Source organism: Corvus hawaiiensis, chromosome 2 (assembly GCF_020740725.1).
Source record: "Corvus hawaiiensis isolate bCorHaw1 chromosome 2, bCorHaw1.pri.cur, whole genome shotgun sequence".
NCBI classification, from domain to species: Eukaryota; Metazoa; Chordata; class Aves; order Passeriformes; family Corvidae; genus Corvus; species Corvus hawaiiensis.
Window position 1 is genome coordinate 61,883,120 of NC_063214.1, and position 12,964 is coordinate 61,896,083.

General features: G+C 36.2%; 1 protein-coding gene across 5 annotated transcripts in view; it reads right to left on the reverse strand.

Moving 5' to 3' along the window:
• Positions 1–12,964, reverse strand: part of NAA16 (N-alpha-acetyltransferase 16, NatA auxiliary subunit) — a 62,211-nt gene that overhangs the window by 25,201 nt on the left and 24,046 nt on the right. For 3 of the 5 annotated variants that reach the window (XR_007201778.1, XM_048295383.1, XM_048295384.1), the window contains exons 7-9: positions 11,794–11,913; positions 9,604–9,699; positions 5,982–6,088 (exon numbers count right to left, since the gene is read on the reverse strand). The exons of 1 other annotated variant lie outside the window; for it this stretch is intronic. Coding sequence is in view for 3 of the 4 variants with exons in the window: in XM_048295383.1 (XP_048151340.1) it covers positions 5,982–6,088; positions 9,604–9,699; positions 11,794–11,913 (323 nt within the window). In the remaining variant the exon portion in view is untranslated. The remainder of the gene's footprint in view (positions 1–5,981; positions 6,089–9,603; positions 9,700–11,793; positions 11,914–12,964) is intronic. One more of the 5 variants, XM_048295387.1, reaches the window with a different exon arrangement.

Consider the following 12,964-nt stretch of genomic DNA (forward strand, 5'->3'; position numbering starts at 1 on the left):
ATTTTGTTATAGAAGGCTATTAACTTAATCAGGCACGAATTCCCCTTCATAAAACCATACTACCTACTGTCCTGTGTGTTTGGTAATGGTTTCTGGGATTATTCACCTTATCAGCTTCACAAAGATTGAGACCAAGCTGACTGGCCCATAAGCTCCTCAGATCCTCCTTTTTGTACTTCTTGAAAACAGGAGAGACATACACTCTCCTCCATATACCTCAAGAAATTCCATCCATCATGATGATCTTTCAAAGACTGAATGGCAATGCAGTGACACTGTCTAGCTCCACTAAGAGTTGGAGATGCATCCCAATCAGGTTCAAGGTGCACATCCAATATGTTCAGACATTCTATAACCTAATCCTCCACTACTAAGATCCATGTATTTAAGAAAGCAATTAAAGTGACACCCAGATAACCTCAAAAATCACAGAAGTGGTGTACATTCTCTGCTGTCTTGATACACCAAACTTGATACTTGATCAGCAACTCTTAGAAGACTACCAGAAGATTTAACACAAGTGTTGAGCTTGAAATGAGAATCTTGTTAGGAAAGATGACCAAAAACAGTATCATGGAAAGTGCTTTGAATTTTACTGGATTCTGTCTCATGAAGACGTGTGGAGTTGTATTTTCATTTGTTTGCTTTTTTTTTTTTTAGCATAACAGCAAAAGCTGTCAGTGAAGCAGTGACAATTGGTATCTTCTGCTTCTCCTTGATACATAACAGGAATCCACTCTTGGACACATAGACAAACACAAATATCATCAAGACAGCACTACAAGCACCAACTAGGCATCAGTTGAGCAATCCACTGCTGTTGTGTTCCATGCAATCCATTACAGAATATATGCAGGTGCCTTAATTGAGCCTCCTTCTGATTTAAGAAGTGTCCTATCAGAGGAGTAAAAGATTCCTAGAAGATCAAAAGACACATCACCATATCCAATGTTTGCCTTGGTGCTAGCAGATATGAGAAGATGCAGGTTGAGAAGGTAAAAAACTTAAGTACCTGCTTGGGACAGGTCTTCCTCCCAGGAAGACAAGGCATGTGCTGTTTCTGCCCATTAAAGCCACAGATGCAATACATGAAGAGTAAACTTGAAACTGCAGATTTAGTGTCAACACCACCATGATGTTGTTTATCACAGAGTGCCTTTTCTTTACGAGTAACTCGTAACTCCAGAATTCTTCCATTTCATCATAGAAATTACCCAAATAAAGTTAATATGAGGGGGAAAAGGTCTGAGAAAGAAAAAAACATGGAATGAACTTAAGAGAGTTTTGTAGAGCAGTAAGACATTCACAGGATTCCCTCAGAATGTCTTAAATGATAGCCAGAACCAAGAAGGTGCTTCAAGAAGAATTGTACGAACAGGCAAAGGCTGGTATTTGAGAAGGCGACTGAACTCAAGATTAGTTGAGAAAAATTAATATCAAGCTCAGAATGCAAGTTCCTGAACACTAGTAACCTGTAGAGGAAGCACTCAGCTCTTGTTCAGATCAGCCATTTCCTTTCTCCAAAGCTCACAGGCGAGAAGAATCTGGTGCAATGCTTTTTACATTTGTGAACTTTGCCTTTACGCAACCACACGCATTTACCCTACTTCATTATGACCAAAGGTTTTCACATTTAAAAAGCCTCAGGCTGCCATATAATGAATAGAAGCAAAGCATAGCCAATTTATTCACAAGATACAGTGGTTACTTCAAAGAACCATCTGAAGCAAACAGGTCGTGATGAACATTATACTTCAAGTATTTTTTTTAAATACAAACGAAGCCATCAAGACAGTGTTCCATCAAATGATTTCTCTAGTATTTTGTAGATAAACAGTGATTTATGACCATAAGAAATGATGTACCACTGAACACAGTCTATATGATATTATAAACTTCCTTTGAACAAGACACTATGAAAACAGTGTAAGACTGAGTCTGGCAGTCTCTATCACCCTCCAATTGACCTTGTCTTCAGTAGTAAAGACACAGAATCTGGCTGTGTACTAACACAGCAAGTTTGGAAGTGATTAGTGCATGCCTTCGGTATCTGCAAACAGGGAGCACAGTAACAATTATCACTTGAGAAATAATTTGAACTCTTTACATCCTAACTCCTTTTGCTCCTTATTCATGCACATAACCTGTAGAAAACCAATTGCCAATATTATAAAAAAAGTAAACAGACATCTACTCAAATAGCCTTTGTCCAAGAGTTCATCCTACAATTCAACACCCCTCTCCTTATTCCAGTAGAGTAATTTCACGCTACAGCATGGTATAGAAGTGCACTCAGGATACTGAATAGCTAGCATGATTTTTTAGGGTCTTCAGTATTTTTATAATCAAAAGTTTTATCCACAGCACAATACATTAATCAAGTTAAAATGACAGTATAGTTTCTAGGCAGAAGACAATTGTTAGCTTCTTTTCTTACGGCTTCTCACCCTTCAGCCTGAACTACTTACATCTCCTCCAGTCTAGGTGGCTTGACAAAGAAGAAATAGCAAAAAAACAGTAAAAAAGCAAACCAGTTCCCATGCTACTTTATCGCAGTAGCATAACAGCACAAAACCTGAAGAAATCACAACCTCATTTGAAGAGCTTTGAAGAATTAAACCATGTCTTATATAACTCCCTGCTAAAACTATGGAGAAAAATGTAAGTCAGATCACTGACTTGCAAGGACTAATGGACCACACAGTATGAAACTGGATCTTGCTGCAGAAGCATGCTCAGTAATTTACAGTAAAGCCAGCTTAACATTTCCTCCTCATCAGGTTCCATAGTTCTTTTAAAGTCTGCTTTAACATAAATCATCAGTGGGTTAACAATTCCCTCCTAGAAGGCAACAGTACTGCTGGGAATGATGAAATACAGCACCACTTGCCCCAGGTTTCACCACACTATCTGTGTCACTTTCTCAAGCATCCAAGTTTCACAGTTACCAAGCCTTTAACAGTTTCCTTTTCAACTCAATTGTGCAGTCAAATATAAACCTCTGCACATCACAAACTGAACACAAGGCCAACACATATATAATTTTTTTCTGCGCCAGAATTATAGGAAAGACAGATTGCATAATGCAATATTAAGTATATTTTAACTCATTAGAGACTTATTTATTAAGAAATGTTCTACCTCAAAACAGGTCTTTGAGTATACAGAGAGCTTTTCTGCATTTTGGCAATCTTTCTTTATTGAACAGATTTCAGATTCTCATGTCTTTGGTTGCTCAAAGAGTTTCTTAGCAATAACATTAAGATTACTTTTTTTTTACTGAAACAAATAGCTTTACATTTCCCACTTACAGCATCCTTCTGAGACTTCATCCAAAGTTTCTTAAACAATTCTACTTACACTGTGAAGGAAGATTAAAAACATCTTTCCTACTTAACCACAGTAAGGCTTACTCTTCTATGAAGTGATGAAGAACAAGTTGTACTCCACACCCTTCACTACACCAACTTCACACAAGTACGTAAACAAATTCCAATTCAGTAGCTGAAAGAAGTAACATGCCATGCACCCACTTGGCACTGCAGTGATTTCAGTTTTATTTTTGGTGGGGCATTCATTAATTCTTTCTGGAAGCAGCCAGGGAACTTTCCTCAATGTTAGTTTCACAGATACAAAGTACTCATGTAACACATACTTTGGGACGAAACCTACCTAGCACAGCCAAAGGCTGAGGTACCAACTTACTGAAATGAGAGAATAAACAACATTCTCCTGGACACATCTGACAAATGTCTGCCTTCTATACAATCACCCTTTTTTCCTTGCTGTTCATGAAAGATCACAGACCCACTTTGAGCTCTAGAAAGAAGGAACTTTCTAGGCTTAAATACCAACTCTTTCATCAAGTCCTCATGTCTATGCCACTCCAAAATCCAACTGCAGTTGACTACACCAAACTGCACATGTTTCCAAAGAAACACAAGGGGAACTTTCTTCCCAACTGGTAGAGAAATCAGAAATTTGCCAGGTATTTGCTAGTAGGCATAACACAATACTGACTACAATCCTCTTTTAGTCAAAATATACAAGTAATTTATGTGAGAAGCTACTACCAAGCTCCAACTGAAATGTAAAAAGACAGGCATCTTTGGTAAGGAAACAATTTGAAATACGGCAAAAAAGCTTTTGCAGAAGTTAGCAGCACAAACAAATCCCAAGCATGTTTGGAAAAGGTGAAGCTCTTGATTTCAAGTACTTTTTAGGATTAAGCTGGCAGTTTTGAGAAACTCTGATTTGATATAATGACGGTAACTAGCAGAAAGGCACCTTTCTGTGCAAGTCTGCCCCAAAATATGGTAGCCCTCTTTTTTTAGCCAAAAATTAAGTGCTAAAAATCTTTTCAGATGAGAAATGAGTTTATACTTATCTTTCAACCTGCAGATTTTTCACACTTCAAACAGCAGAGCTAGAACTTCCCTAACATTGACTGTACTTCTATCTAGATACCCAGAGTATCACAACGTAAAAAGTTTCAATTCCATTTCATTTACATTGAAAAGCATCCATTAGCAATAGTCATTTTAGAAAAGCCTGTACTCTACAAGTGTGCTTGTTTTCAGCTGGGATAATTTGCTTCTTTAGTAGCCAGTACAGTGCTGTGTTTGGGATTGAACATGAGAATAATGCTGATAACACACTGGTATTTCAGTCATTGCTAAAGTGTGCTTACACTGTGGTGAGGACTGCTCAGGTTCCTGACCTCTGTGAGGCAGCAGGGGCACAAGAAGCCAAGAAGGAGCATGGCCAGGATAGATGACCTGAACTAGCCAAAAGGATATTCCATACCATACAATGTCATGACCAGTATATAAACTGGGGGAGTTGGCTGGGAGCTGCCAGTCACTGCTCAGGGATGGGCAGAGCACTGGTCAGTGAACGGAGAGCAATTATTCTGTGTATCACTTGTTTCTCTTGAATTTTTTTCTTCCCTCTCCCCTTTTCATTACAATTATTAGTATTATTATAGTTTCTTTTCATTCAACATTAAAGTGTCCTTATCTTAACCCACAAGGTTTATGTGTTTCTGATTCTACTCCCCACCAAGCAGGGGTGGAGTGAGCAAAGCAGTTGCATGGTACTTAAGCTGCCAGCTGAAGTTAAACCACAACAACATGATACCAGAATTCACTAAAATTATGTCAACCATGGCAAAAGTAGAGCTTACAGAAGTGTACTGAAGATTTTGTGGTAGGACACTAGCAAAGAAACTCTTAGAAAGAAGAATAATTTTAGTCCAAATAAAGGAGTATTCACTGCTGGTTGAAAAGCTGCATCATTTATTTAAGGTTTTTCCAGATACAAACCCCTCTTCTTACCAAGTCATGAATGGATTAGAACACCCATAGTGTTTGTAGCAAAGATAGTATCTGAAGAGACTGATCTTAATTATTCTATTTTCTACATATTTTAGTAACATGCTTTAGGTTCAAAAATTTATTTTCACTATACCTTACTGTCAAGTTTGGAAGGAAGAGCTACATTTGAAACCATTGTTCTAATGTGAAACAATCACACCAAAACTGTGACTTTAGAAGTACAAAAATTATACACTGAAGTTTCAGCTAAAGACTGAAATATGAAATAAGCCTTTGTGGTAGATACTAATGTATTCATGCAATTCAGAAATCTACATAGAACAATAGCCACCTGTTATTTTAAAAGCATTACTTCTGGTGACATCATAAACCATAAGTTGAAAGAATCCTGTAACACTTGCACTCAAAGTACACAAACTTAATGATCATTGATTTTTCAAAAACCTCGGTGCATTCTGCACCAATCTGACTTCAAGCATTTTGACATCAAGTGATCATTCACACATGACGAAATAGCACATTAGGGAAAAAATGTTCAACAACTGTAATTGGTAGGTTATAGGAAAAACTACATTAAAACCTCTTAGTCTATTAGAAATTCAATACAGAAGACTTCATTAAAACCAAATAAATACTAAATTTTACCTTTTCTGGATTGTAATATAAAGATTTCAAAGTGGTAAACAAGGGTGGGCAGCCTTTACTGAAGTTAACCCTCAGGAACTTATCCGTTAGTTCTCTAAACTTTTCACCTAGGAACAAAAGTGTGTTTGGTTATATGTCAGTGATTGCAAGTGTTATATAAATATACTCACTAACTGCTGTGCAACTCTGGAAACAGAGGAACTGAAAAACTGCAATTAAGAGTTTTAATCTTTCCTGTTATTTAATAAGCCACAAATATGCTCGAGATTTAAAAAGAAAAATAAAAAAAAATCAGAGTAAAATTCTTAAGTTGCTAGTGTTTAGGAGTCTGCTGGCAGACAAGGTAACAGTCCTTAAACCTGCAAAGTCTATTTAAAAAAGAAAATATTAAGTGTTGACTACAGAGGATGCAGCAAAAGCTATTTAAACAAACACTGAAAACATCCTATTAAGAATAACAATGGAAATCCTGCAAAAGCTCCATCATTGGAGGTTTTCATGAGCAAGTTAGACAAATATGTGTTAGAAGTAGTGCAGATATAAAGTTTCCTGATTTGAGGAAGAAGGATGAATGAAATGAACCCTTTGTCTCTCTTCTAGTCCTATTTTTATGAGTAGAACATGACTTGTGATATGATTGTTTCTGGCATTAGAAACAAGACTTATTGTTTCAGAAACATAAGCTCCATATCAGAATCATCTTGACCAAAATATACTGCAGAAAGCTAAAAATCTAATTATATTTTCAGTTAAAAATTACAATACCTGCAGTAAGTGCTACCTTTCTGAGAAATGCTGTTTAAAAAAAAAGAAAAAGCAGGACTTCAAAGAGAAGATATCCAGCCAGGAAAATACCTGGTTTTCATGCTTTTATTTCTATGATGAAAGTGATTGTTTTCAGTTGGGGGGGGGGGGGGGGTGTGCTTGGTTGTTGTCATTTGATTGGGCTTTGTCTATTATTGACTTTGTTTGCTTTGCATAGGAATGAACTTGTTCCACACTTCAGTGCCTCCTCTGCTGTGGACTTCTCTAACTTTCTCAACAAGGAAGTAGCACACTTCATATAATGCTAAGATTCACCCATAAAACTGACACAAAACTGTTGAAATAAACTTAACTTCAACAAGAACACATTAAAAATTTGATGAACAGATTGTTTTCAGAAAATGCAGACACTACTGCTTTGTATACAACATTTTCATTTACTTCTATCAACTCTCAATTGTCCTACACTTACTGTTATCAGCACTCTTGCTAATAAACACTGAGACTAATGAAAGTAACTCATGTTCTCACCTTGCTGTACTTAACCAAACTGCTGTGTATAGAAACTCCTACTACCTGTGAATGGGGATCCATAACTGGACTGTAAGCACATGCTTTATTACAGATGGATTAATTAAAATGTGCTGTCTCACACTACAGAAATTCCCCTACATAAAGAAAAAATCCATCTCAGTTTCTCCTGTTGAATTCCTGTAATTTATTTTCTCGCTGGAAGAATCATAATTTAGAATTTAGGAAAACAAGATCCAAGTTTCCATTAAATACCTATTTGCTTATAGAAAGCAAAACAGTTTTAAAACAAAGTCTGGGGAAAAAAAAAAAAGGCACACAGCTGGGCACCCACCTGTGACAAGAAGCCAAGTTACAATTTAGTCTCTGAGGCACACACCTGACCACAGGAGCATATACAAATCTAAAACTGCATGGCCACACACACACTTGATCAGTAAAATTGATGGTAACAGCCTTCCTCCATAAAAGTGGCTCCCAGCTCAATCAAGGAGCTGATTTGTATCAAATACAAGGTTAGGATGCAATGCATGGCAAGGTCTGGACAAGACCTGTCCTTTTAATACTAGCCTGCATTTTAGAGTATTTTAATTTTTAAGAGTAGTTTAATTCTGAATCAAACAGTGACAGCTGTAACTGATCATTGACCACACCGGAACAGTAACTGCACTTAAGCAGAAATTCTATCTTCTTAAAATTTGCAACTATTTTTCTGCAAAGATGTTCCTTCTAACACCTTCACATTCTCGGTATAAAATTTCACCTACAGAAATTCTCATCTCCTGTACTTGTAAACATAGAAAATCATTTAGTAAATAGATTAATCTCTATGGGATCAAAAACAGTCTTACACATTTATGCCTGATAAGCTTAATACATTAACAGAAACAAGATTTAATTTTGAAAAATTCTTATTTGTTATAAAATGCTAGAGAAAGCAGCCATGAGATTTTTCTTGACCAATCTAATAATGAATTTTGTTTTCATTTATCGTATTGTTACAGCGTGAGCAACTAATTCTTGTTACTATACATATTTCTACTTAAATGAACATGAGCTGTGAAACTACACTGATATAAGATACAAGGCAACCTAGAGCAAAACACACAGTGAAATGAACTCAACATCAAAACATGCTATTAATAAAGATATTGGAAAGCATTTTGCAGGTTATTTCCTCGTTTGCTGTGTTACCATAACAATCTTATTATAGAAAAAAACCCCAATTACTCATCACCCAGCTTTTCAAATCTAGCTGAAATGCCTTAAAATTTGCCCCTGTATCTTCAAAGAAACTGAAGTATATAGGATGATAAAAGGCACAAGTGGCAACTTCTCATGAAGCAGTTAAAATCTTTTGATTTTACACAGCAAATGTGTATACACATTTGGACACACAAGGAACAACAGGGAATTGGACTAGCTATGCTCTGGATCATTTAAAGCTACCAACGAATGTGGTGCTCAGCAAATGAGCTAAATTAAAACTAACCTTACAAATTTAAAACCATGAGGAGGTATGTTGGGAATTTGCAGCTGACCTCAAATTTCTTGACACTTGATACCTAGCTTATGTATTTTCCAAAAGTCTTCTGCTGGAGTTTCAGCAGTTAGACAGCCATGCACTAATTTTTATGTTATTTACCATTTCATTTAGTCTCCTTCCTTCTGTTTTGGAAGGGCACAGATTTCTATTTTAACAAGGATATACACATTTTACTTCCAAAACTGAGGGTGCACTGTATTTGAAAGGGCAAATCCACAAAGAACTTAGCTATAAAATGAAAGAATTTGTCCTACATAGTACTGCAGACCTTTTTGTTCCTTATCAAATTAGCAGCACAAAGGTAGTTTTTGTTGTCAAATTAAGTTCTAGTAGCTCTACAAGAACGTAGGCATACATTTTTACAGCAAATGTATGTATAGTAAAGATACAGGAGGGGGTATGCATATATATACACTCACACCTTGAATTAAAGTGTGCGATACCCTACATTTTAACTCATGATTCTTAACTTGCATGAAGCAGAAAAATTACGTACAGGAATTCCTACAATCTACGTATCATTCTGTACTGTAGTTTTATCAACACAAATATTACATAGCTCATATTATCATATTTGAGTGCATGAAGTTTTTCTATCAAGTCCTAAAACATAAAAGAATTTTGTCTGTTCCAAGACAAATGCATACATCTGATTTGTCTACATGTTCAAGTAGGTATTAAATGCACAAGTAGGTATTAAACACACATTAAACAGCCTGATGAAAACTTCAGAAAAAAGTAAGAAAAAAACTATTACAGAACAGATATGCAACTTGTTACCTGAAACAAAGTTTAAAGGTAATCTTCTAGGTGAAACTGCTCTGGGATGTCTTTTACTAACTTCTTCATAAATCTGAAGCCTCTCTTCTAAAGTGCCTATTATCAGCAAATATAACAGATATAAGTAACAGACAAAAACCTATTTTTTTAAATGTCTTTAAACGTTGAGAATTAATTAAGCTAGACTCCTTATATGGATTTGGAACAATTTAAACATTTCATGTTTTTTTTCCAGTTAATCATAAACATTACTTTATAAAACTGTACTGAGGACACACTGTATATAAAATACACAACTACCAGCATTAATCACTCTAAGGATAAACAGGACCATTACCTTGCACATTCAATCACACAGAGCTGGAGCTTGGTTTCTTTCAGTTACATGTTGTGCAGACCCATTCACACAGTGTATGACATTCATAGCATCAATTAACGCTTTTTCACTATGCATCCATTTCAGACACACAAAGCATTCAGAGAAATATGCTGCATTTCTAAACCATAGGTATAAATTAGCATACTGTACAAGCATGCCTCTATTATAGGTCCTCTGGTGACAGCAAAACCAGGGCACGGTACTTCCAGTGTAAGTACTGAGCACCAGAACTCTTTATACCTTAATGTTTAACAAAAATAAAGCTACTTGAAGATTTTTTGCCCACTCCTCCCCTTTCCCCCATAATATGCTTTGGAGCTCCAATGTGGTTAGAACTTAAATAACACTAATCTTTTGCTTTAAAATGCCATTTTTATATAATTAAAATCGATTTTGCTTAAATATTAAATTCATCAAACAATTTTAAACTGAATACACAGATCAAGACTACATATATATTAAATATATCTCTTTTCCTTTCATAAGAAAAACAGTTTATCTTGTCACTGAGCTCAGATGTTGGGGAAGGGGGGGGAAATCTATCACCCAGTGTCTCCAAGAGATGTAGAATTATAAAAGTTACATTAAAATATTGTTTGGACTGGAACTAAAGCATATGAAAGCCCTAATTGAAGTCACAAGTTGGAGCTCCAGAACTTACCATGGGGGAGGAAATAGTCCTAAGACCACCTAAAAAATAAAGTAGCATTATTAGTTTTATAGAATCAGTAAAGTCTTAGTCTACATAGGATTTTAATATGTCAAAAACTACTGGACTGGTTCTTTGTTAAAAATGACATGCTTTCATCAACTTATTTGTTGTATCAGAGAGAATAACTGAGTTCCTGGGTAATTTAATTTCTGAGACAATAACCATATGATTCAACTCTATGGGTACACCAGGAAAACCACTCAAAGGGCAACACTACACTCTGAATATATGTAACAAATGAAGTAATTTTCATTACCCAGTCACTAGCCATATTCGCAGACCTCATGAGACCTAATTGTAAAACTTTCTAGAAGAAAGCTGGTTGAGAAAAGTACTGCAGCCATAGCAACTACAAATAATATAATTATGGGCTTATGATTTATGATGTCATCAGAATAACTCCAATAAACTTTCACTAATTAGTGAAAAACTAAATACAAAGAAACCATTCCTGCATAAATGTAAACATTCTGGAAAGTTACCACTGCAAAACACTTAATACAGCATAAATAGTTGCAATATTGTAGTTTTTTAAAAATAAGCTTTTTTCCTGGAAAAACACAATAGACATGTGAGCTGGCATTGGAGTAACAAAGGTTTTAGTTTTAACACATTTATCACCTTTAAGTGCCTACTAAAAAAAAAGGGAAAAAAGGTGTATTTTTCAGATGGTCTACCTTAAAGGGCCATCTGAAATAGCTATTTGAGTATTTCTCCACATGCCTCTAGAAAGCTTCAAAATTAAAATTTTATGTTGTAACATATGATAGCAGTCTGACAATCAACAACTAGAGAGGAATTAATTGCCATTTGGTTTCCAAGTTCACATGTAGCAAGGGAATGTTCTTCGTGTAAGCACCTTTGCAAAAGCCACCCTTAATTCCAAGAAAATAAATCCTTGCTGTTATTTTCATGAATACAAGATTTTCAGTGAACATTTAAAAATGAATGAACACACTATGTAATATTCAAGATCAGAAGGTACATCATTTTCTGCCAAGCAGAACTTTCTAATCTAAAGCAGTACCATATCCAACAGGAGCTCTAAATGTATCCTGTAACATACGTATTTTCACTGTATCCGTGTAGCTTAACTTACTGGGTTGTAGGGCCCTTTCCAAGCCTTCATAATAATACCAGTTTTCTGCATTACGCTCAATTAACTCTTTGTATACTTCACCAGCTTCTTTCAGTCTTCCTAACTTGAGTAACATCTCTCCTAGAAACAACACAGTACAGATCTATGAATTACATGAGGAAACACTTGCAAGTAAAGTTTACAAGAGTAGATATATAAAATTGGGCTTAAGCATACACAGATTCTTTAAAACAGGCTTTATTTTCCCAAAGGCATTTGCTGTGTGTTACAAATGCTACCTGAAGCTATCACACACAGAGCTCAGACTGGAACATTCATCACCTGTGAAAACAAAGACTACCTAAATGTCTGTATCTGAGTGTTTAAAATAGCTATTGGGATTATCAAATAAACGAGCAACTCCTCATTTCAGGACTCCAACACACAACTAGATCAGTTTTTAATCAGGCTGTTTACTTAAGAACATTTTTTACATCCACTAACCAGTTTTTTAACCAGTTAAATCACACTGTTTTGCTACTAAGTAAATGGTTCTACCAGGTCTAGCTCGCATGGAATTAGTTTTCTTCACAGCAGCTCATGCTGGGCTGTGTTTTGGGATTTGTGACTGAGTTGATAAATACACTAATGTTTCCACCACTGTTAAGCAGTATTTGCAGACCATCAAGGCTCTTTTTGCCCCTACTCTGCCACCACCCAGAGTAGACCACAGTGGACAATAACGCAGGAGTGGACACAACCTGGACAGTTGATCCAAACTGGACGAAGAGATACTTTATGCTATCTAGTTTCATGCTAAGCAATAAAAACTGAGGAGAAGGAGTGTTGGGGCAAGTAGCCATTGCCCGGAAACCAGCTGAGCATCAGTTGGTTTGTGGGAAGTATACAGTGACTGCATCAGTTGAGGATCTGGGTTTGATTTTCCTTTCTTCCTCTTTCCATCACTCAAGCTGTCTTCATCTCTATGCACAAGCTCTCTTGCTTTTGTTCTTCCTATTCTGTCCTAATTTGACAAGCGAGGCTGGTGAAGTGAGTGGGCAGCTGTTTGGGGCTTACCCACTGGCCAGGGTCAGCCCACCACAACTGCACAAGCAAGGAGTAGCTGAAGAATACGTGCCATTACTCACACGTATTCAGAAATCAGTATTAGCACTTCAAATCCACAAAACAA